A 22692-nucleotide genomic window follows, 5' to 3' on the forward strand; every position below is an offset into this window, starting at 1 on the left:
ATTTTTCAATAAATGCACCGGGAACATCATCAGCACCCCTGACAGTAATTTGGTATTCATCTGTAGTGAAGGTTTTCAGTCATCTGGGTCATGAATAGGCTAGTAGGAGTACGTCAATGCGACTGGTCTTGCATTTCACTGCTCATCCGAAAGGCTTCATCAGGGGCTTCATCTCTGTTTGATTTTCTAGTCACTCCTGAAAAAGTTGAGAAGGCTGTTTCCTTCTTATTTCTCTTACTGACACTAAATGTGCTACTAAATCTCAAAAGGCAACTTCCAACTCGCAGTCAGAAGAGCTTTCCTCATGGATCATCATGGAGTTAGCCATCTTGCTTCTGTGATCAGCTTCTATCAGTAGTACTGAGTCAGGTTTGACTTCATTATGAATGTTTCTGATAAGGTTGTTTTAACAGTAGATAAGTACTTTTTAAAGGGGTGGGGGGCTAGCAAAACTCGCTGCTTTTCAGTCTATGGCAGCCAAATTAAAAAACATAAGCATCTGTTATGAACATGCCTACTTGTAATCATACAGCTTCAGTCTCTACATTTACGGCATTTGGTAGACGCTCTTATCCAGAGCAACTTACAGTTTGATCATTTTACACAGGAAGGTGACGTGGGTGACTGTTAGGAGTCTTGCCCAAGGACTCTTATTGGTATAGTGTAGGGTGCTTACCCAGGTGGGGATTGAACCCCAGTCTACAGCGTAGAAGACAGAGGTGTTAACCACTACACTACACCAACCACAGTCTCTAGATGGAGGCTTTTCAGTTGAAGGACTAGGAACGTATATTGAAGGTGAAAAACTACAAGTGATTTTTTGAGAGAGGTCTTTTTGAAATGTTTGTTTTTTTCTGCTTGCTGGTGAATCCAGGCGGAAGCCAGGTAGCTACATTACTGCTATCAATTGTAGTAATTGTCCTCAAATCACCACTGAAATGGGGACAATGGATTACTCCACAAAAATGACTCCTCAGATGAGGACAACCAGCTAAAAGCTAAAATTAGCAAGGTGTACTCATTTTGGTTAAAGGGATGAAAAACTTGACATTAGTGTCCAATTAGCACTGAGTAAAGATATAATCAACAACTGAAGACAAGAGCTACCACGCAAGTCCAGAGAGGCCATAAAGTAGTTAGAATTTTCTGGATTGTTATCTTGAGAAACCAGTTAATTATCTTGTTATCTCAAGATAACACAGTTGTTATCTGGAGATAACAAGTTAATTGTCTCATTATCTCAAGATGACAACTTTGTCATCTTGAGATAACAAGTTAGCTATCTTGTTATTAAGAGAGAACAAAATTTGTTATTCTGAGATAACAAGTTAATTACGTTGTTGTCTCAAGATGATAAAGTTGTTATCTTGAAATAACAAGTTAGTTGTTTTGTTACCTCAAGATGACAACGTTGTTATCTTGACATAATGAGTTAGTTATCTTGTTATCTCGCAATAACAAAGTTGTTATCTTGAGATCACAAGATAATTAACTCGTTATCTTAAGATAAGAATCCAGAAAATTATAGCAGCAGGTCATGGGCTCTCTGGAGTTCTGGATTAGCAACACTACTGTTAGCTTGGTTGTATTTATTAGATAAATCAGTGGCTAGGCTATCAGTCACCACCACAGGGATTCCCAGTGACTGTATATTCATGTAATCCAGGCTGGGTACTGTAGTGAGAGACAACTGGTGAATGAAAAAACATGAAAACAATATAAAATCATGAATTCCGACAAACTGATGAGGCTGATGACTGTGATGCTGATGAATACTGTATAACATCGCTTCTAGAAAAACTCTATAGATTAGCATTACTGATCACCGCCAAAATCAGCATATGTTGAGTTTTGGATGCTGATAAGCTGGTCAACCAGCTGACCAGCACCAGACCAGCATAAACTGTTTTTTTTAAAGATAGATGACAATGATGGAATGTCAGTTTTAGGCTGGAATGTCTCATTAAGTACTTTCAGTGGAAAGTCTCCAGTAGCTTAGTTAAGTACATTTTTGGCATAGCTTCCCCAACACTGATCATTTCATATGTCATCACCCCTCCCTTTTAGGGAGAAGCAGTGCCATGTGCATTCTCTAATTGGTCAGAAGCGTAAGATGTGTAAGACGACACAAGGTGTATTAACATAACTGAAATGAAGAGAGACTGAATTACTGCAGCCACACAATTAACTTTCAGCCCACTAGCATTCTACTTTTAATCACTTGCTTGAAGGAAAACGTTTGCTTTAGCTCAGGCACAGTCTCTCTGCAATTCTACTTTATTAGAGTCTATTTTTTCTGCTATCATTGTGACTGAGTGAATGTGATACCACCTCCCAACTAGAACAAAGCTAGCTCAAGGGGAATGTCCAGATTCTCTATTCTGAGCCAGGACAGCAGGCCTTCAGTCTGCCAACGATTCAACAAACTCAGCAGTGCCGTTTGAGCCTGTTGTTCAGAAGTCGCAAATTTGGCTCAAAGAAGCTGGAGTGTTTGGTCTTTCTCCCTCACTCTAAGCCCCATGGGACCCCTCCTCCTCTGCTGCAAGCTAAGCGGCCTGTTCCCATCTCTCGGCAGCCCAGTGCTGGTGAGTATAGGGTTGCACTCGGCACCTGTTGGGGGATGAAAACATGTGGCTTTGGGCTGCTTTCAGCGCAGAGCAGCCGAGCTCAAGGACTCCCTGCTGGAGCCTGAGACTCTTCTTGTGCCTTAATTTGAGCACTATACATGCTGAAAAACATTATATCTTGGCAAGTGAGATCATCTAGTCGAAATATCTAATATTGTCCTTTTTGAGTTTGTAAGACTGGTAGAAAATTATTCAACTTATTTCTGGAGAAATTTGACTTTTTCTAATTTACTTTTTTTCTTATTATTTCTTATTTATTGAAACAAGCAACATGTTCTGCTTTATTTCTTGAAATATGCTAAATTATTTGCTGATAGAATGAGATCTTCACTAGGCAATTACTTAAAATGTCTAGAAATAAGTTAAATCAAATTGAACATTTATAATATTCCTACAACCATCCCAATAAGACAAAATTTAAGGTGATTTCACTTGCCAAGACATTATTTTGCAGAGCACTATATTCTTAAACTACACATTAGGTACTTCACTATGTAGTGTGGATTCTTGTAGAGTAGTATTGTCTCAAAATGAATGCTAATGTTTTGCACTAAACAGCAATGACAAATTATCATGCAATTTGTATGCCATTGGCATTGTGTCTGAACAGCCTCTTAATAACTACAGTAGCTCATTAGGTCTGTGATGGCAACGTGGGAGCAGGAATCAAAACAGAATGAAGTAGTAACCAATATTACTTATTGGTAAAGAAAAATTAAACAGGACATGTAAAAATAAACAAAATGTAATTTGACTAGTCGTATCCAAACTTTTGCAGACAAATGTAGCTATGAAATAATTTCCCAGAGGTTGTTATTGTCAAACTAATTGAGTTGTCAAAAGAATTGGCTAAAAGGTTTCCTGCATCATGATAAATAAAGTGCATGCACCACATGAAAGTGTATGGAAAAGCACAGAGGACATTCAGAGCTTTCATCTAAATTATAGCTGTTGATTACCAAACAAGCACAGAAGTGTGTAAGCATGGACATACAAATCCTGTAAAATGATACTTTGGAAGAAATTGTGCAATGTTTGGAGGAAACATCTGGAGGAAATACTTAAATAATAAGCGAGTGGACCACATGGAATGAAAAATATAATCAACTGGTATCAGATTTCAGATTACTATTTCTTTTCCAGGGCAATTAAGGATGATTATGTATTTGTTGTGCTTTAGTTTTGAGAAATATATTGTTTCCAGTTTTAGTTACTGGTCCTTATTTCTCTGTGTGAGGCACTGAGTTCACTTTTTTATTTTATTGTCATGTGAGCAAAGATCTGTGACCAAGACTGCATCTGCATGTTGGGGATTTCATGGGCCTAGCATGGTCACTCTGATCAGTCTGTGGCTGTGCAGCCCCTTACGCAGCAGGATGCAATGCAGTCTGTGTTGTGATTACATTCCTCCCGTAAACCATTAATGAACAATTTGCTGCCACAGTAGCTCTTCTGTTGGTTCAGGCCAGATATGATTCGGCTCTGCTGCCACATGCACCAATGAGCTATGGGCACCCAGCACCTTGTTGCCTGTGTGTGGTCTGTCCCTCCTTAAACCACTGTCAGGTACTCACCACTGCTGACCAAGAGCAGCCCACAATCCTTTCCATTTCAGAGATGTTCTGACCCAGTCGTCTGGCCATTATGGTTCAGCCCTTGTCAAAGTCCTTGTCAGGTCTTCACATCTGCCCATTTCTTCCACATCTTACATGTTGGCTACAAGTTGACTACTGGCTGGACACTTCCTGCCTAACATATCCCAGACCTTCACATGCTTTGTTGTTAATCAACATAATTCACTTAATCTGTGAGTTGTCATAATGTTTTGGATCATTGTAAATCATAAATAACAAGTAAATAAAAAAGTGCAAAATATTTTTGCAGTGTCATAATTAACAGTAAAAATAATAATAATAATTATAATAATAATAATAATAGTTCATATATACACAAATACATGCACACATATTTGTGGGGTCCTGCAAAAGGCATGAAAATGTTTATGGACCATTTGTATCTTACCTTTGGTGACATTATGTGCATTATGTTTTGAGGTAGGCTATTTGAAGTTATTTTAGTAAAAGAACATTTTAAGCAGGAAATTCACAAACCATTGATGACAACAGTGACAGCAATACTAAGACAATGAAAAGTGAAGGTTGGGTTGGACTACCTTGCTTATTTTTGACTGGCCACAATAACGAGGACAACACAGAAAACATCACATGTCTATACATTTAAATAATCAGTGTCTGCAATTAAAATATTTTCATTTAAATGACCAAATAATTATGTTTCATTTGAGCAATTTATTATTTTCTGACATCCCTGACATCAGGCCTAAGCAGAAGGGGCCTGGGGTCTTCTCAGGGCAGGCTGAGCTTGTCCATGCTCCCCTTTGACAGAACGTTCCTCTGCATGTCCAGGTGTGAACACTTGGAAACTTGTACTACAAGTGGCCAATGTACTATGGAAACACGCGATTTGAGACACAGCTTGTGGGAGACGTCGCACGTGATGGAGAGGGAGCATGAGAGAGCTAGAGAGAGAGTGCGACAGATGGATGAAACCTTGACGGAGAGGTGACCTCCCCGTGGAGAAAGAAGGGAAGGAGAGCGTGAGAAAGACAGAGCGATAGATCTGATGTCATACCAAATTAATGCCAAAGGAAGCCGGAGCTGATAGAGGGAGGCAGCGCACAAACAAAGTGATGGATGGAAAGAAAGACAGATAAAAAAGGCTGATATGCACACGCTTCGGCAGATAGAGAGAGTGATAGAGGGCTGAGGAGGTGTGAGGAGCAGGAGAGAACAAGGTGGGGGGGGGGGGTTGAAGAGGGGGATGAAGAGAAACAAAGAGAAAAGAAATTAAATAGAGTGAAAAGAAGAACGAAACAGCAAGAAATGAATTTAGTGCCCCAGGCATTAGCGTAAGCATCAGAGAGAGAGGGAGAGAGGATGCTCTAAGGGAGGGGGAGAGCAGTGACCAGGCTAGCGTGACAGTACGGCAGGTGTATTAAACATGCTGATGCCTTTAAAACAGACAACAGACCATAAATTACTGCAGCTTCTGTTATTAGTGCGGCACAGGAGCACTGGAGTATAGAGACACTTCAGTTACCAGCCCACCCCCATACTAATGCAAGGAGAGAGAGTGAGTGAGGGGGAGGGTGGCCGAGAAAGAAAGAGAGGGGGGGAGAGAGGAGAGTAAGGGAAAGGAGTGGTAAAACAAGAGTAATTAAAGTACAAAATGGAACATTTGAACAAGAGTAGCTTGTGAAAATGATACCCAAGAAGAAAGGATGTAATGGAAGAGAGGTGACGAGAGGGAGGGAAGAAAGTGAAAGAGAGGGATTAGGAGGAGTGATAAAGAACTAATGAGGGGGACCGAATATGAGGGTGCGCAAACAGGAAGAGCTCACTGCTCATTAAAAACATAGGCCCCATTAGACAGGAAACTACCCGTTTGTGAGCGGGTACGGTCTGAATTATCTCTCTCTCACTCACACATACACATCTCTATCTATCTCTAACACACTTTACACACAGCCAGAATATAGTCAGAACTACACTCACTGGCCTCTTTATTAGGTACCCCTACCTTGCGTCTGCTCTCATTGTGCACTGTGTTACGTCAACTTTGTGCACTTGGCACTTCTAAACTTACAGATTGCAGTACATCTGTTTCTCTGCGTACTTTGTTAGCCTTGCCCCTCAGGACCAGTGGTGGATAGTAACGACATAAGTAATTATGTAAGTTTTTGGGAGTCAGTTGTGCTTTGGAACACTTTCTTGAGCAGATGAATTTGATCGAGTGTGTTAAACGAGTATTCAAAGAGAACTCATTTAAAACGTGGTGAAGGACGTATCTTCTAATATTGTAAGTGAATTATCTACTATTGTCATCTTATCTTCATCCATATAATATTGATTTTGCTTTTTTAGACCAAAACCTTGTTTTTTTTCAACTGTGTGTATGTAAACATATAACATAGTTAAAAAACTAACTTTTAAATGATTATATCAGGCTTTACAGGGTGACCCACAGCGGTGCATGGACACCATATGTGAATGTGATTCAATAATGTTATTAAATATACACCAGTCAGGCATAACATGACCACCTCCTTGTTTCTACGCTCATTGTCTATTTTATCACCTCCTCTTACTCTATAGCTGCACTTTGTAGTTCTACAGTTACAGACTGTAGTCCATCTGTTTCTCTGATACTTTGATAGCCCCCTTTTACCCTGTTCTTCAGTGGTCAGGACTCCCACAGACCCTCACAGAGCAGGCACTATGTGGGTGGTGGATCATTCTCAGCACTGCAGTAACACTGATGTGGCGATTGTGTGTTAGTGTGTGTTGTGCTGGTACAAGTGGATCCGACACAGCAGAGCTGCTGCAGTTTCACTCTATCAGACACTCCTGCCTTGTCAGTCCACCTTGTAGATGTAAAGTCAGAGACGACAGCTCATCTGCTGCTGCACAGTTTGTGTTGGTCATCCTCTAGTCCTTCATCAGTGGTCACAGAACGCTGCCCACGCTGCTGGATATTTTTGGTTGGTGGACTATTCTCAGTCCAGCAGTGACACTGAGGTGTTTAAAAACTCCAGCAGCACTGCTGTGTGTGATCCATTCAGACCAGTGCAACACACACAAGGGGTGGGAATGTCTAGGCACCTCACGATTCAATTCGATCATGATTCAGAAGACTACGATGTGATTATAAAACGATTATCGGTGCATCTTTTTTTTCTATACAGGATTTCTATTTTCTCACTGTCTCATAACTTGGTACTTTTAAAGCATAAAGTATTTGTAATGATCCATAATGAATTTAGATATTTCCAATATCTTTTATTAATAAATCAAATGGAAGTGATGTGGCAAGTGAACTAGAAGGCTTTTATTCACTGCTATTGATTGGAGCACTTGAGATGCTGCTGCCACTAATCTGTGATAAAATGCACTGTTAGAGTGGAATAAGATGTAATGGCGGAGGATGTCCATGTAGTACGTTACAGCCATCCTGCTCGTTTTCTTTAGTGATTTTAAAGCTTAGGTTTTGGTCTCATTGTAGAGAGTCAGGGGTCACTGTGTCAGTAAAATATCTGCGAGACGGTGATGGGTGATGGGAGGAAAGGGGCTATAGCTGAGCTAAAGCTTAAAGCAGAGCAAAGTAAATTCATTTATATTTTTAACCTAAATATACTAGGACATTCGTACATACTGAGACATACTGGACATAAATGTTGTGGCTGCCAAGGTGGTCTGATTTTTGTTGAAAGGACAAAATGGCTCTTCTTAACATTTGGGTCGTGACTCCTGACCTAACCTGTCTTTTAATGCAGAGGAAGCTGGTCCGATTTCTCACTCATCTAGTAGTGTTTTTGTTATGTGCACCTCACAGACAGTCCGGGCGCTGCACTTCGATATTTAATGTTCAAAAGGATAAACTTTATTGTTTTTTGCAAATATTCACTCATTTTGAATTTGATGCCTGCAACACGTTCCAAAGAAGTTGGGACAGGGGCATGTTTACCACTGTGTTACATCACCTTTCCTTTTAACAACACTCAATAAGCGTTTGGGAACTGAGGACACTAATTGTTGAAGCTCTGTAGGTGGAATTCTTTCCCATTCTTGCTTGATGTACAACTTCAGTTGCTCAACAGTCCGGGGTCTCCGTTGTCGTATTTTGTGCTTCATAATGCACCACACAGTTTCAATGGGAGACAGGTCTGAACTGCAGGCAGGCCAGTCTAGTACCCGCACTCTTTTACTACGAAGCCACGCTAAGACGCTGTAAGACGTGCAGAATGTGGCTTGGCATTGTCTTGCTGAAATAAGCAGGACGTCCCTGAAAAAGACGTTACTTGGATGGCAGCATGTGTTGCTCCTAAACCTGTATGTACCTTTCAGCATTAATGGTGCCTTCACAGATGTGCAAGTTACCCAGGCCATAACTAACAGGGGCACTAACACACCCCCACACCATCAGAGATGCTGGCTTTTGGACTTTTCACTGATAACAATCCGGAGAGTCCTTTTCCTCCTTGGCCCGGAGGACACGACATCCATGATTTCCAAAAACAATTTGAAATGTGGACTCGTCAGACCACAGGACACTTTTCCACTTTGCGTCAGTCCCTCTCAGATGAGCTCGGGCCCAGAGAAGCCGGCGACGTTTCTGGGTGTTGTTGATATCTGGCTTTCACTTTGCATGGCTTGCACTTGTAGATGGAGCGACAAACTGTGTTCACTGACTGATGCTAACTTTATACCCAATCATGACACTCACCTGTTTCCAGTTAACCTGTTCACCTGTGGAATGTTCCAAACAGGTGTTTTTTTTTTTAGCATTTCTCAACTTTCCCAGTCTTTTGTTGCCCCTGTCCCAACTTCTTTGGAACGTGTTGCAGGCATCAAATGCAAAATGAGTGAATATTTGCAAAAAACAATAAAGTTTATCCGTTTGAACATTAAATATCTTGTGTTTGTAGTGTATTCAGTTGAATATAGGTTGAAAAGGATTTGCAAATCATTGTATTCGGTTTGTATTTATGTTTTGCACAACATCTCAACTTCATTGGAATTGGGGTTGTACATTAAATATTTAAAAATCGATTCTTGACATTTGCGAATCGATTCAGAATTTTTCATGTCCGCATCGCGATGCATCTAAGAATTGATTTTTTTCCTGCACCCCTAACCACCACCATGTCAGTGTTACTGCAGTGCTGAGAATGATCCACCACCCAATTAGCAAGCAAGCAGTTTATTTATAAAGTGCTTTTTACAACAGGTGTTGTCACAAAGCAGCTTTACAGAACAATCAGTCTTACAGAAAGAAAGAAAAGAAAAATCCGGGTCCAACCCCCATGAGCGTCGCCAGTGGCAACAGTGGCAAGGAAAATCTCCCTTAAAGAGGAAGAAACCTTGAGAGGAACCAAGACTCAGCAGGGGAACCCATCCTCCTCTGGTCGACACCAGATAGCAAACATTTTTACTATGAAGTTTTATAGAACAAAGTGGGGGAAAAAAGAAAGCAGTGGCTAATTTGATTAGCTTATGATTATGCAGCAGCAACAGCAGTGGTCAAGCCGATGGCTGGTGAGCAGTGGCACCCGATCAGGGCAGAAGGGCCAACAGCATCAGACGCACAGGATGGGCAGCTGTTAAACTCAGCAAAGAAAGGAAGAAAACAAAGTCAGCTCTGTAAAGAGAGGCTGACCACAATTTACAGTATAACAGAGCAGCAGAGATTCCGACAGCTCTAGATCTGACAGGGAAGACTAATTACCAAAGGCTTGATTATATACGTAAGTTTTTAGCCTAGACTTAAATACTGAGGCTGTGTCTGAGTCCTGAACATTATAATTGTATAATTGATATAATATTTATTATAATTGGCCCCTCCCTGTCCTGTCCCATGTGCTCAAGTTGTGTTTACTTCCCAGTCCTGTCCAGGTGCTTCTTTGTTTTGGTTTTCAGTCCTGCCCCCATGTTTTGTGACTCCGCCCCTGATTGTTCCCACCTGTGTTTCCGCCTGTCCCTCATTAACCCTCTTGTATTTAAGCCCTGTGTTTTCCCCTGTGTGGTTGCAGGTCTTTGTATGTATGCTTGTTCTGACGTGCTGTTTGTATTGTTTGAAGTCTTTTTTTTCTTGTTTGAGGTTCTGTGTTCATTGTCATGTCTGTCCCATGATCTCTCCTTGTTGGCTTTATGAACCTGGACTGTTCCAATTACGACTCTGGATTTGCCCAAAATAAATCTTGTTTTTCTCTGCACTTGTGTCTGTCTCCTCATCACTCTGTGTTACATCTGTGAGGGTCCTGTGGGGGTCCTGACCACTGAAGAACAGGGTACAAGGGGGCTAACAAAGTATCAGAGAAACAGATGGACTACAGTCTGTAACTGTAGAACTACAAAGTGCACCTATATAGTAAGTGGAACTGATGAGTGTAGGAAAAAGGAGGTGGTAATAATGTTATGCCTGATTGGTGTATGTATTAATAGAGTACATAAATGTCTTGCTTTTAGCTCACTACCTTTTGCATAATATATGAAAGCATATGATGCATTTTTACAAATAAATCAAATCATTCATAGTACACCATTCACTTAATCCTTTCCCTTAATACCAAATATGCAATCATGGCTTAGCATCTGTAACTAGGCAAATGTTGTGCAGAGGATTTTTAATTCACATAATCTATATTCAAGAAGTTTGGTTGGGAGATGAAATTGTACCCATGCCCTAAACTGAAGATCCAAGAGCATAAATGTTGCATTATTAGAACATCTCACAATATCTTCACATTTGATACATGTTTGAGTCCATAAAATGAATTGGTTAGGACCCCCACAGAACCACCGCAGAGCAGGTATTATATGGGTGGTTGATCAATCTCAGCATTGCAGTTACTGAGATGGTGGTGGCAGTGACACTGAGACATTGTGTGTGACTCACTCTGTCCAGTACATACACACACTAACATGCTGTGACTGTCAGTGTCACTGCAGTACTAAGAATGACCCACCACACATGTAATACCTGATCTGTGGGGGTCCTGACCATTGAAGAACAGGGAAAAAGGGGGCAAATAATGCAGGAAAATAACAGTCTGTAATTGTAGAACTACAAAGTGCACCTATATGCTTAAAAATGGAGCTGACAAACTAGACAGTGAGTGTAGATAGGTAGGTGGCCAGTGACACTAGAAGTCTGCATGTGCGTGAAATTGAAATCAATATCCACAACTTAGAGACACCATTATGACTGGTACTGCTAAATTTGAAAGCCGAACCAAACCCAAACCCACCCGGAAGCACTACCAGAGATGGATTATTGTAGACACAGTTTTAGGGAGTGATTCTGAAAGCAGCTATAGATTATACAGAAGAGAGAAGGCGAGTATGAAAGAGAGAAAGTTCTTGTGCAAAATGTACCTCTGCACAGCTTTTCAGATAAAAATCAATCAACTGCTTAAAACACTCGTTAGATAAACCAACTGAATTCGATGTTGAATCAGCCCCATGAAAAATCAGCCCGAAACCTCATAATTTTTTAAGTCTGTGTATGGTTACGTTGGGATGCAGACCCTTATCTAAAACACCAGCACACATACACACATACACACACACACATTCAGACAGAGAGGCCAAGAGAATGGAACTGGACTAAAAGTGCACACAGCTCACATTCACAGGCTCAGCGAGAGAAAGAGAAAAGAATAAAGTCTCCTGCACTGGGTCAGAGGCGCACACACACAAAAGGGTGGGAGAGAATAAAGCTGTTCCACTACACACACACACAAATAAAGAGGATAAGAGAGATTGAGACAGACAACTGGACGGAAAGACAGATACAGAGAGAGAGGAGAGCAAGAGAGAGGAAGACGGGCAGCCATGCCGCTTGCCGGTAATTAGATGGTGGGAGAGTAGCAGAGACGGATGCAGGGACAGACGGAGAGATGCAAGGGTCTGATGTGGTCTGGCTGCCCAAAGCCCTAATGAAGTAATGATGTGCTGGAATGATGGCTGTTACTCAGGTCACTGCCTCCTGCAGTAGGGTGGATGCTCGGCTATGCTCGGTCTGTCCAACAAGACCGCATACCTGTTCAGATTCTGCAGAATCTTGCCAGTCCAACCACATTGCTGTCCAGATCCTGAGAATCTTTCCTATCCAGCCACATCCCTGTCCAGATCCTGGGGATTGTTTCATTGCAACCTCATACTTTTTCAGATCCTGGCAAATCTTGCAGTCCAACCACAGACCTGTCCAGATCCTGAGAGTCTTACCAGTCCAATCTTATCACTGTCCAGATGCTCAGGATCTCACTATTCCAGGTACGTTCCTGAACAGACTCAGGGAATCATTTAATTTAACCGGGCGGCACGGCGAGGAGGGCCTGGGTTCCATTCCACAGCCAGGTGACCGGGGTCCTCTCTGTGTGGAGTTTGCATGTTCTCCACGTGTCTGCGTGGGTTTCCTCCGGGTTCTCCAGTTTCCTCCCACGGTCCAAAGACATGCAGTCAGGCCAATTGGACATGCTGAATTACCCCTGGTTGTGAGTGTGTAAGTGACTGTCTGTGTCTGTCTGTCTGTCTGCCGGACTGGCGACCTGGGATAGGCTCCAGCACCCCCTGTGACCCTGACAGAGAAGCGGCTTAGAAAATGGATGGATGGATTTAATTTATGGATGGATTTGGATTTAACCACTTCCCTGTGTAGATACTGTGGATCTTTTCAATTCTATAGCACTCTAGTCTGGATCATGGGTATCTTTCCATGCTAACTGCATTCTAGTCCAGATCCTCAAGATCTTTCCAACTCACTGCATCCCAGTTAAGACTCTGTGGATTTTTTTCAATTGAGCTGCTTACTTGCTATGCTCATTCTGATCTTTCTGATTTGGTGACAAACTTGTGTAGATCATGGAGGATCTTTCCAATCCAAGCACATACCTAAGATTCTTGGGGATCTCTCCAATCCTATGGCTCTCTAGTCTAGATCACAGGGATCCTTCTATGCTAACTGCAATCTAGTCCAGATCCTCAAGATCTTTCCTACCCACTACATCCCAGGATTTTTTTCAGTCAAGCTGCATCCTCTTTCTGATCTTTCAAATTCAAATTCATCCTGGCAGATCTTTCCAATCCAACCAGATCATTTCCTAGATCCTCATGTTCTTTTCATGTTTGATCAAGTTCAGGCATTTTCCAAATATTTGTTGGGCTTAGATTGGGTATAGTTTTCACCTTTAGATTTCTCATGGCCTGTCTTTTACCTTTAACCAATTCCATCCTGAATTTACCCCAACTTTAGTTTTCTCACCTACTTTATTCTTTTCTCTAGTTTTATTACCTTTAACGATTCTTAATCTGGCATGTTGACCCCTGTTGTTGACACCATGAGGAAAATATGAAGATGAATGTGAGTGAAGTAAAACAGTCAGTCTGGATCAGGTTTGGACAGAATGTTCTCTGGCTACAGATGGGCTGGAATTCAAACCATGTTGCTGTGGTTTGGGTTGGGATGGACTCAGGCAGAATGTTTTTGGGGTATATTCAGGTTCAGATGAATATTTCAGACCTGCTTAAAACTCTTCTCAAATTCAACAGCACCACTGTCCAGATTCTTGGTCAACAATATATGCAACTGAGAAAACACATGTTGGGAGTTGGGGAGTTGTCGAATTGTAGTTTTGGAGTAGAGAGCACTTTGACAATTTTCCTGCTCCAACACACCTGCTAAACCACGCAACTGCTGAGTTGAATCAAATGTATCTGAGTAGGCAAATCACCACATTGTGCTGGACTCCAGTCTTCTAGTACTGGAATTAGACACCTCTGATCTACCAGAATATTTGTGCTTTTCAAAGGTGCCCTCCTTACTATTGAAAATCAAGACACACTTCTGCTGTTATAAAATCGAAGGTCGCAATCAACACAAACACACCTGCTCTCTTTAATTTGTCAGGACTCAACATTTCTTTAGTGGCCAATTGGAGCAAGTGCCTCTCAGCAAAGCTCCGGCCCTCGGCTGCCGCAAAACTCATTGCTTCTTGTCAAGTGACAGCAGAACTCTGATGAACACAACAGCAGCGCACATCATGACCCAGCTCTTTTCCACTATATTGATAGGGTATTATAAAGAGATGTAATTACAAAGCGTCTCTCTCTCTCTCTCTCTCTCTTTCCCCTCCACTTCCTCCCTCTCCTTTACTCTCTCTCTCTCTGCAGTGCAGCACTCAGTGACAGCCTTGCCTATCAGTGCACTCAGATCTATGAGGCATGGAAAGTGCTAGCGTGATGCTAGCTCTGCCATACTCACTTAAAACATTATGAGTGGCCCACACCCCTAGTTTCTTCCCAACCCCATCCCATCTCCTTCCTGCAGAGTAGCCACTTACTTAGTCCCATGCCACCAGCCACACCACATCTCAATCTGAAAAATAACCTGCTCATGGAAAACTAAAGGGTACACCGTACTGCTAAAAAAAAACATATGGCGCTGCCAATTGCACTGTTCAGGCCAAATGGAATGGAAAGTTCTTATGACAAGCAATCAGCCATAGGTAAGCTTGCTCAAGGCTTACCTGAGCTCCTTGGAGGCTTCATGGGTCCGTCTCCGACCCCCTGACCCCGACAGATTTGGCAGGATGCGGAACTAATTGAAGTCATTTTCTCATATCAGCCTTGTTCAGTCAGTCCACGACTCAGCCTATTTACAGCCTGACCGTTCTGGATTCAGCACATTCTAAATATAATGCTGCAATTCGCGGGGAGGGCCATGAAGGTTGCGTCGCAGGGAAAACGGAACAAAATTGCATATTCAAGGCAAATAATGAGATCTTGGGCTATATTTGTTATAAGCGCCAGTGGGCATTTTTCAGAATAGGACAAGTTAATTATGACATGCATAGGTGATGAGTATCAGGCTTTGAGAAAATTGTTGATGCAGTCACACTGTGGGATGGATTAAATCCTTGAGTCTGAAAAAAAGGAGTAATAAAAAAGCAATGGCGAGTTGAGTAAGAGGAGCAGTAATTGGTAGATTTGCTTATCATGAGCCTACAATTGTGTATGTTATTGGTTATCCTTGTGAATATAATATTCACTGAGAAAATGCTGTATGGCTCCCAATTGATTAGTTACCAACAAACAAATTCAAGTTACATTGATAAAGTAATTTGATTAGTCTGCAGTATCGTCTTCTTTGACATCAGCAGCATAAATGTTTAATATGGAAATGAACATTGCCTGTTCTTAAATGCTTAAACGAGCCTTACTATCCACCCCCATTAACAGATTAAAAGCTTTACAACGTCGCTCCTACTCTCCCTCTCTAGCCCCGTCACGCTCTCCCTTTCTTTCTCTCTCCCTCTCTCTCTCTTTCTCGCTAAGTGAACAAGAACAGAGAGTAGTTCCTTCGGGGAACAGGCAGGAAGGAGCATCTTAAAACTAAACCTCTCCAGAGAGACGATGGAGATGGGGAGAGAGAGCGAGAGAGAGGGAAAGAGAAAGAGACAGATAGGATGAGGATGGGGGATGTACTTCTGTTTTATATGGCCTCTTTATTAAACAATAAAGCCAGCAGGCCTGCCTCTTGGTAAAAGGGAGACAGCTCACAATTATGGAGAGATTGAAGAACACAGAAGAGGGCGAAAGAAATGGAATTAAGAAACCAAAATGAGAGGGGAGAAGGAGACAGAGAGGGAGAGATAAATTGGGAGGTAGAGCAGAGGGCAGACAGTGAGCGGCGGTGGATTTTTCAGGCCGTCACACAGGGGTGAATGCACATTAAGACAAAACCCACATGTTTCGCCGGTGTGTAAAAGTCTCTCTCGATTGTGTTACCCATCCTAAGTGGCTGGTGGCTCTCTGGTGGAGAGAAGCGCAGAAGGCAGGGACACCATCAGTTAGACTCCACTGACTCTGCATGGTCCTGCGGTGGAGGAGGTGGAGGCGAACTTGCTCAGCGAGAGAGGATAGGACCTGTAATCTCATCAGCAGTGTTGTGATTGAACACGGTGGGACAGAGAGCAATCTGATTAATAAATAAATGGGCTCTGTGTGGCTCCCATATGTCAGAGAGAGAGACTCCACTGGCATGACTGCTGCCCTTATCAGAGCTGATGCTTTGATTGGGTGCAATGCAATTAGAACGCTGACACACCCTGGGGAACGCACAAAGAGTGCACTCATGCCACCCAAGCATGCACAAGCGCTCACACACACAATGGTGTAATAGATACTCTACAGGCACAGCCTTGACATTAAGCTTGTTCAGGGTGTATATGCTTACGCATCAGAAACTAGAGTGTATGTTTAGAATATAAAAGCCACATGCACACTCACACATTCACTTTCTCTGAAAAAAACAGTGCTCGGAAAGTAACATCAGACTCATTGTTTCTTCTTTTATTTCAGATGGAACATTATTATGGTACACAGCAACAGTGATTTCACCCTTTTATTTATTCATTTATTTATTTTTTAATACACCTGATAGGAAACAGAACACAGACCAGAACCTGAATACCAAAAGGAATGTGAGGAGAGTTGAGGTTGAGAGGAGTGAAGGAGTCCATAAAGGGTCCCCAGGTCAGGTGGGCATACAGTGTCCCAAGCAGATGTTACTCTTTCACGCTGATTTAGGACCAGCACTTTCTATCGATATTCAACAGTCTGTCTAAACAGCAATAATGACTAATTGTGCATTAGTGTCTATTTCTAGCCAACAATATTGCCTGGATTAAGAGTCATGTCTATGGGATCAGCACTCCCATTTGGAGCACTCACGACAACCGAGACTTGCCTAAATTAATAGTGAATGAAAGCCAGTGTCGTGAGCTTAGATTTCTTTTAGAGGTTAGTGGTCTCACCTGATCTCAGAGCAACATGAAAGAGTAACTTCAGCAGGGAACAGGTACACCTGGGGTGTAGGGTAAACAGTATGTACAGAGAGTGTAGAGAGTGCTTAAAGTAGTGATGTAGTGTGGTATAGTAGGGGCATGGAATGGGTTTAGAGTGGATACAGTGGAGTGCATGGAGGGTAGCACAAACAGGGGTTGCGGTGTTGACGTGGCTTTAGAACTGGTACAGTATGGGTGTGGGTTTAAAGTTGGTACAGTAGACTCTTAAAAAAGATGGTTCTTCAGGAGCTTTTTAGTAAAAAAAAATTTTTACATAGAACCATAAACACTCAAAGAACCCTTTGAATGATTAAAGTGTTCTTTACATCATGAAAGCATTCTTCAGGTTGATGGAGGTGTAGATGTGCTATAGATGGTTTTATGTCGAACCTTTCTGAAAAGGGTTCTATAATAGCACCCAAAAGGGATCTGCCACTGCTACAAGCTTGAATTCATAACAGTAGAAGAGCCTTTTGGGTGCTATATAAAATCATCTGCAGACTCTCCATCAATCTGAAGGACCCCTTCATGATGCATAGAACCCTTTAAGCAAAGGGTTTTTCTGAGTGTTCATGGTTCTATATGGAATCATGTTCCTTAATAAAGGACCCTTGAAGAACCATCTTTTTTAGTGTGTAGGAAGGATGGTTCATAGTGGGTCCAGTTGGGATGTGGGTTTCGAGTGGGTCCAGTTGGGATGTGGGTTTCGAGTGGGTCCAGTTGGGATGTGGGTTTCGAGTGGGTACAGTTGGGATGTGGGTTTCGAGTGGGTCCAGTTGGGATGTGGGTTTCTAATGGGTCCAGTTGGGATGTGGGTTTCGAGTGGGTCCAGTTGGGATGTGGTATTTCGAGTGGGTCCAGTTGGGATGTGGGTTTCGAGTGGGTCCAGTTGGGATGTGGGTTTCGAGTGGGTCCAGTTGGGATGCGGTATTTCAAGTGGGTCCAGTTGGGATGTGGGTTTCGAGTGGGTCCAGTTGGGATGTGGTATTTCGAGTGGGCCCAGTTGGGATGTGGGTTTCGAGTATGTATAGAACAGGTATATTAGGAGTTTGGACTTGACTAATGGGGTCCAGAGGAGTGTGAGGATTACTGAGAAGGTACACTGGGGTATGGAATAACATAGGGTTAAGAATAGAGAGTGGGTTACAAATGAGGTGCTGAGTGCATCTAGAGTGGGTTCAGTAAGGATGTGAAGTTGACTGAGTGGGTTCAGTAGGGGAGTGTGATGGGATATAGGTACAATATGGCATATAATGTTGGGATATGAGTAGACAGTGGGTACAGTTGGATATCGGGTAGAGAAGGGGATCATTTGGAGTATGTGGATGGAGGGGAGTTTAGAGGCACATCCAACACAGTGTGGAGAGACATGCATGGGTCAAGACAGCCTGACTTTTCCCACTTCCTCATTCACAGACTCACAGACAAGGGAACCATCTCTAGGAAAATGAACATCTTTTGTGGGCTATTGCATTTTAATTCCGTATTTTTCGTCCATCCCATGGAGTGAAACATCCTCTGTGTCACATCACAAAATGACCACGGCAACTGACGATGCACTGTGAAATGGCCGTGCGCTGCACTTTACAGCTGTCCTTTGTCTGCAGATGTGTGCACAGTCAACAGTGGAGCATGAGTGGTAAGGTCCAGGATCAACACACACACAAACACACGCACACAGAAAGACAAACAAGAAAAGAGACATAAAAGAATCAAAAGAGAAACAAAGGAACTAGATATACACTGACCAAAGTTACGCAAAAGTTCACGTAGACTCCAGTGAACAAAGAAAATAAGACAGTCCAATGCCGCGAGGCCTCAAGTAGTAAAAAATAAAGCTTTTGTCATTAATAAATAAAGAACGTAATCTAAGTGCACTCAACTAAAAGGAGCTTAACTATGGCCTCTGTGTTTTGGCTTCTTTTGGAGAGTTCTTCATTAGGAAAACATTAGCGGGTGCTAATTATGATAATGTAATTTGAGGGGGGGGGGGTGTGGAGTGTGGGGTGTAACGGGGAGCCGCACAGTCCACTGAGCACACGGCACAGGACTAACTACCGCTGGAGGACAGAGAAGAGAGTGAGCGAGAGAGAAAAGAAAAGGAGAGGGAGCTTCGGTGTAAGGGTGATATGGAAGAGTTTATCTAAGCGAGACAAAACAAAAGAGATGGGAGTGAGCCACCATCTAAAAGCTGTAGACAGTGCCTGAAAGAGGTACAGTGTATGTGTATATGTGTAAGGGAGTGAGTGAGTATGTTGGAGAAAAGGGCAAACCTCGGGGCTCATAGTAGCATTAGTGATGTAGTCAGCCAGTCCTGATTTATTCTGCAGGCTGTAGGCTCCACTACTGAAGCTCATTTCAGTGCTGCTGATGTACAGTCTATCTCTCTCCCTCACTGACTTTTTTCCCCCTGAATCTCTCACATGCAATCTCTTCCTCTCTCTTAGAACTCCTAATCCTCTCCCAAGCTTTCTGCCCCTCTCTCTCTCTCTCTCTCTCTCTCTCTCTCTCTCTCTCTCTCTCTCTCTCTCTGTCTGTCTCTCTCTCTCTCACGCTGATGCAAACTTATGCTCCTAACTCTCTCTTCTCCAAGTCCCTCCCTTTGCCTGGTTGTTTTTTTCTTTATCTCTCCTCTGTTCTCTTGCTCCAGTCTGCATCTGTCTCCCTCTGTTCGTTGGCACTGAACCCTCAGAGGCCCAGTGCACACAGGTACCCATAGATGGATGCCCGATCTCAGGGACGAGGGGCTAATATTAAATAAAGCTTGGGATGGGCCCGGACACTGTTGTAATGCCATCCACGCAAATAAACACACGCACTGGGAGATGGCGGAGAAGGCATTTAGTCTCTCTCTCTCTCTCTCTCTCTCTCTCTCTCTCTCTCTCTCTCTCTCTCTCTCATTTGCTGCACCTCTTTCTCCCTCTCTATCCCTCTCTCTTTGGAGACACCTTGCAATGTGTCTTTATTTAATGCATGGCTTATTTGTTTATTTATCCGAAACATATTCATGTAAGCCACAGACCCTCTTGTCCTCCGACATCTGCCTTCTGCCACCACCCCACGCTCGTTCTGATGACAAAGTGGGGCCAGAGAAACAATTAAAAAATAACAACAGTCATCATAGAGGCTGACCAGCGTTTTCAGACAGACGTGTCAATCTCCGCTGCCCCTAACGCGCCTTTTCTTAATTAAGGGCCGTCGACGGGACAGGGCAACAAGCAGAACGGCTACTTCAATCACAGCCTTGACTGCACTGTTCCCTCGGCCGCATAATAGATCCATTTGGGCGGCTCATTGTTGAGACGTGTATGCGGTGTAATGCCAGGCGCTTCTTCTCAATAGAAGATGGGCAGGAGCACAGAGAGAATAGTGTATGACCTCTTTACCTTGCATTAGATTCCTCTGAGCTTCTAGAATAGTGGCTGGTAGAGGAGAGGGGTGTAGAGGGGTGAGTGGAGGGGGGCTGTAATAACCCTCCTACGTTAAACCCCCTCTGGAAGGAAGCAAAGATGCTTTCGCTTCCTCAGACATACAAGAAGAGAAGGAATGAAGACGAGGAGGAGGGTGGTGGAGAGGGGAGTTTAGAGAGAGAAGGCAAAAACATTAGTGTCAGCAATAGATTTATAAGACACAGGAAAACTGAAAGAGCATGAGATGTTCAACTGTATGTTTGTGCTGGAGGGGCTCTCCTCGCTTTTTTTTCTCTCTTCTCGCTCTCTCTCTCTCTCTACACCACCCTCGTTTCATTTCTCCACCCCATCAGAAGCAATTCAGCCCCCCTCACTCCTCCGCCCTCCTCCCCTTCACCAGAACGTGCAACAAGATAAACAGTTTGCGTTGTAAGCCATTATCTCGGCGAAAACGAAAAGCGAAGGCATGAAGCACGGACCGACAGGCGGCTGGCAAATAACTTCCCTCTCGCTCTCCCACCCGCAGGTTCCAAAAAACCCAGACTGGACCCCCCCCCTCCAAACACCTGCTGTGCACTCACTTCTTCATTGACTTATTTATTTATTTATTTACTACGCATGTGTTTATTTATTTATTTCGACTTTATTACTCATATTGTTCGGGTGGTGGTGTGGTGTTTTTTCGTGTTTTTATTTTTTCGTTATTTATGCCCCTGGTTAGAGTCCACAGCCTGTGCTGACTCTAAAAATTAAAGCACATCGCAGATAGAGCAATAAAGGAAAAGCGCTTGCATCTGCACCGAGGGAGGGTCATGGTGTTTGTGTGTGCGCGTGTGTGTATGCGTGTGGAAACCTGACTTGAGACAAAGAGGTGCGAGAGATGAAAGAAGGAGAAATCTGTACTCTATAAGTTTTCCTCTGATGTTGACAAAGCGCAAACATCCTGCACACACACACGCGCACACATATACACACACTCGTAAAAGCTTCAGCAACGGCGAAATGCAAAATAAGTCCGAAAAGGGGAAGAAAAAAGAGAAAGCTGTGCACTCATAGATATGTCATTTGAGGAAAGCAATGTAGCAAATCCTGCCGAATTGACTGACGCTTAGCCAACATCAGCAGCGCGTTTGAAGCAGAGATGAATGACACAATAGATACATTATACTACTGATTCACTGATTCACTCAATTACAGTCCAGTTCTATTCAGTCCAATGAGTCATGAGTCGGGAGTCGCGAAACGCGACCCGCGGTTCAAACGAATCAGATTCACAAAGCGATTCCAGAGCAGCAATTATACACAGCTCTCTTCGCGAGGAGGAGCAACTAAAAGTGAAAGAAAGGACGGCGGATGGAGAGGGCTTTCTTGTCCTCCTCCTCTGTTTCTTTTCTTCTCATCTCATCATCTCATCCCACTCTTTCTTCTTTCTTTCGTTCTCTCCATCCCTCGGTATAAAGTCTTATGTATGTATATATATATATATATATATATATAGTCTGGGTGTGAGTGGTTATTTGAGGACAGTGTGTTTATGTATGTGTATGAGCGTGTGCATGTGTGTGTGTGTGTGTGTGTGTGTGTGTGTGTGGTTTCTACCCCCAGCTGAGGGTAGTTAGTAGCAGCAATAGCAGCATTAGCATTAGCATTGGGCCAGCAGTGCTACAGGCCCGGCTTTGAACTCTGCCCGTCTCTGTGCCGCCCAGGTTAGTGACCGTGGCTTTGTCCAGAAACGGGGGGATGACATTGAACTCCTCTGCTGCTTCCATTTCTTCTTCTTCCTCCTCTTCTTCCTGCTTCTCCTCCTCACTCTCCTCCACCTGGCGCAGAGAAAAAGGGTGTAAATCAGATGCATAGCTACAGCTGGGGGCCAGGGGGGGTCTAGGCCTACTCACTCCAGAGTTTTAAACCAACTGTACAACAAATTGCTTTTTTTTCAATATCAGCATGTAAAGAAATCTTGTCTGACTGTTTCTACCATTTGAAGAATAAAAGAGAATACAATGGAATATTTCAATTGTCATTGCACGAGTACAAGAAGACTTGAGTTAGCAACTTCCCTACCAGATGCTAAAAGAAATAATAAATAAGAAATGCAATAGCAATTAAGTAAAAAGGGAATTTGGCTGAGCTGTGCTACAACCTCAATTCCAATGAAGTTGGGACGTTGTGTAAAACATAAATAAAAACAGAATACGATGATTTGCAAATCCTTTTCAACCTATATTCA

At 42.9% G+C, this 22692-nt stretch overlaps 1 protein-coding gene across 1 annotated transcript in view; it reads right to left on the reverse strand.

The window, feature by feature from the left end:
• Positions 1-17791: 17791 nt before the first annotated feature.
• gfra3 (GDNF family receptor alpha 3) overlaps positions 17792-22692 on the reverse strand; it is a 56980-nt gene continuing 52079 nt past the window's right edge. The window contains exon 8 of the mRNA XM_017722550.2: positions 17792-22282. Coding sequence (XP_017578039.1) covers positions 22058-22282 — 225 coding nt within the window. The 3' untranslated portion in view covers positions 17792-22057. The remainder of the gene's footprint in view (positions 22283-22692) is intronic.

The sequence above is a fragment of the Pygocentrus nattereri genome, chromosome 11 (genome assembly GCF_015220715.1).
Source record: "Pygocentrus nattereri isolate fPygNat1 chromosome 11, fPygNat1.pri, whole genome shotgun sequence".
In the NCBI taxonomy this organism is placed as follows: domain Eukaryota; kingdom Metazoa; phylum Chordata; class Actinopteri; order Characiformes; family Serrasalmidae; genus Pygocentrus; species Pygocentrus nattereri.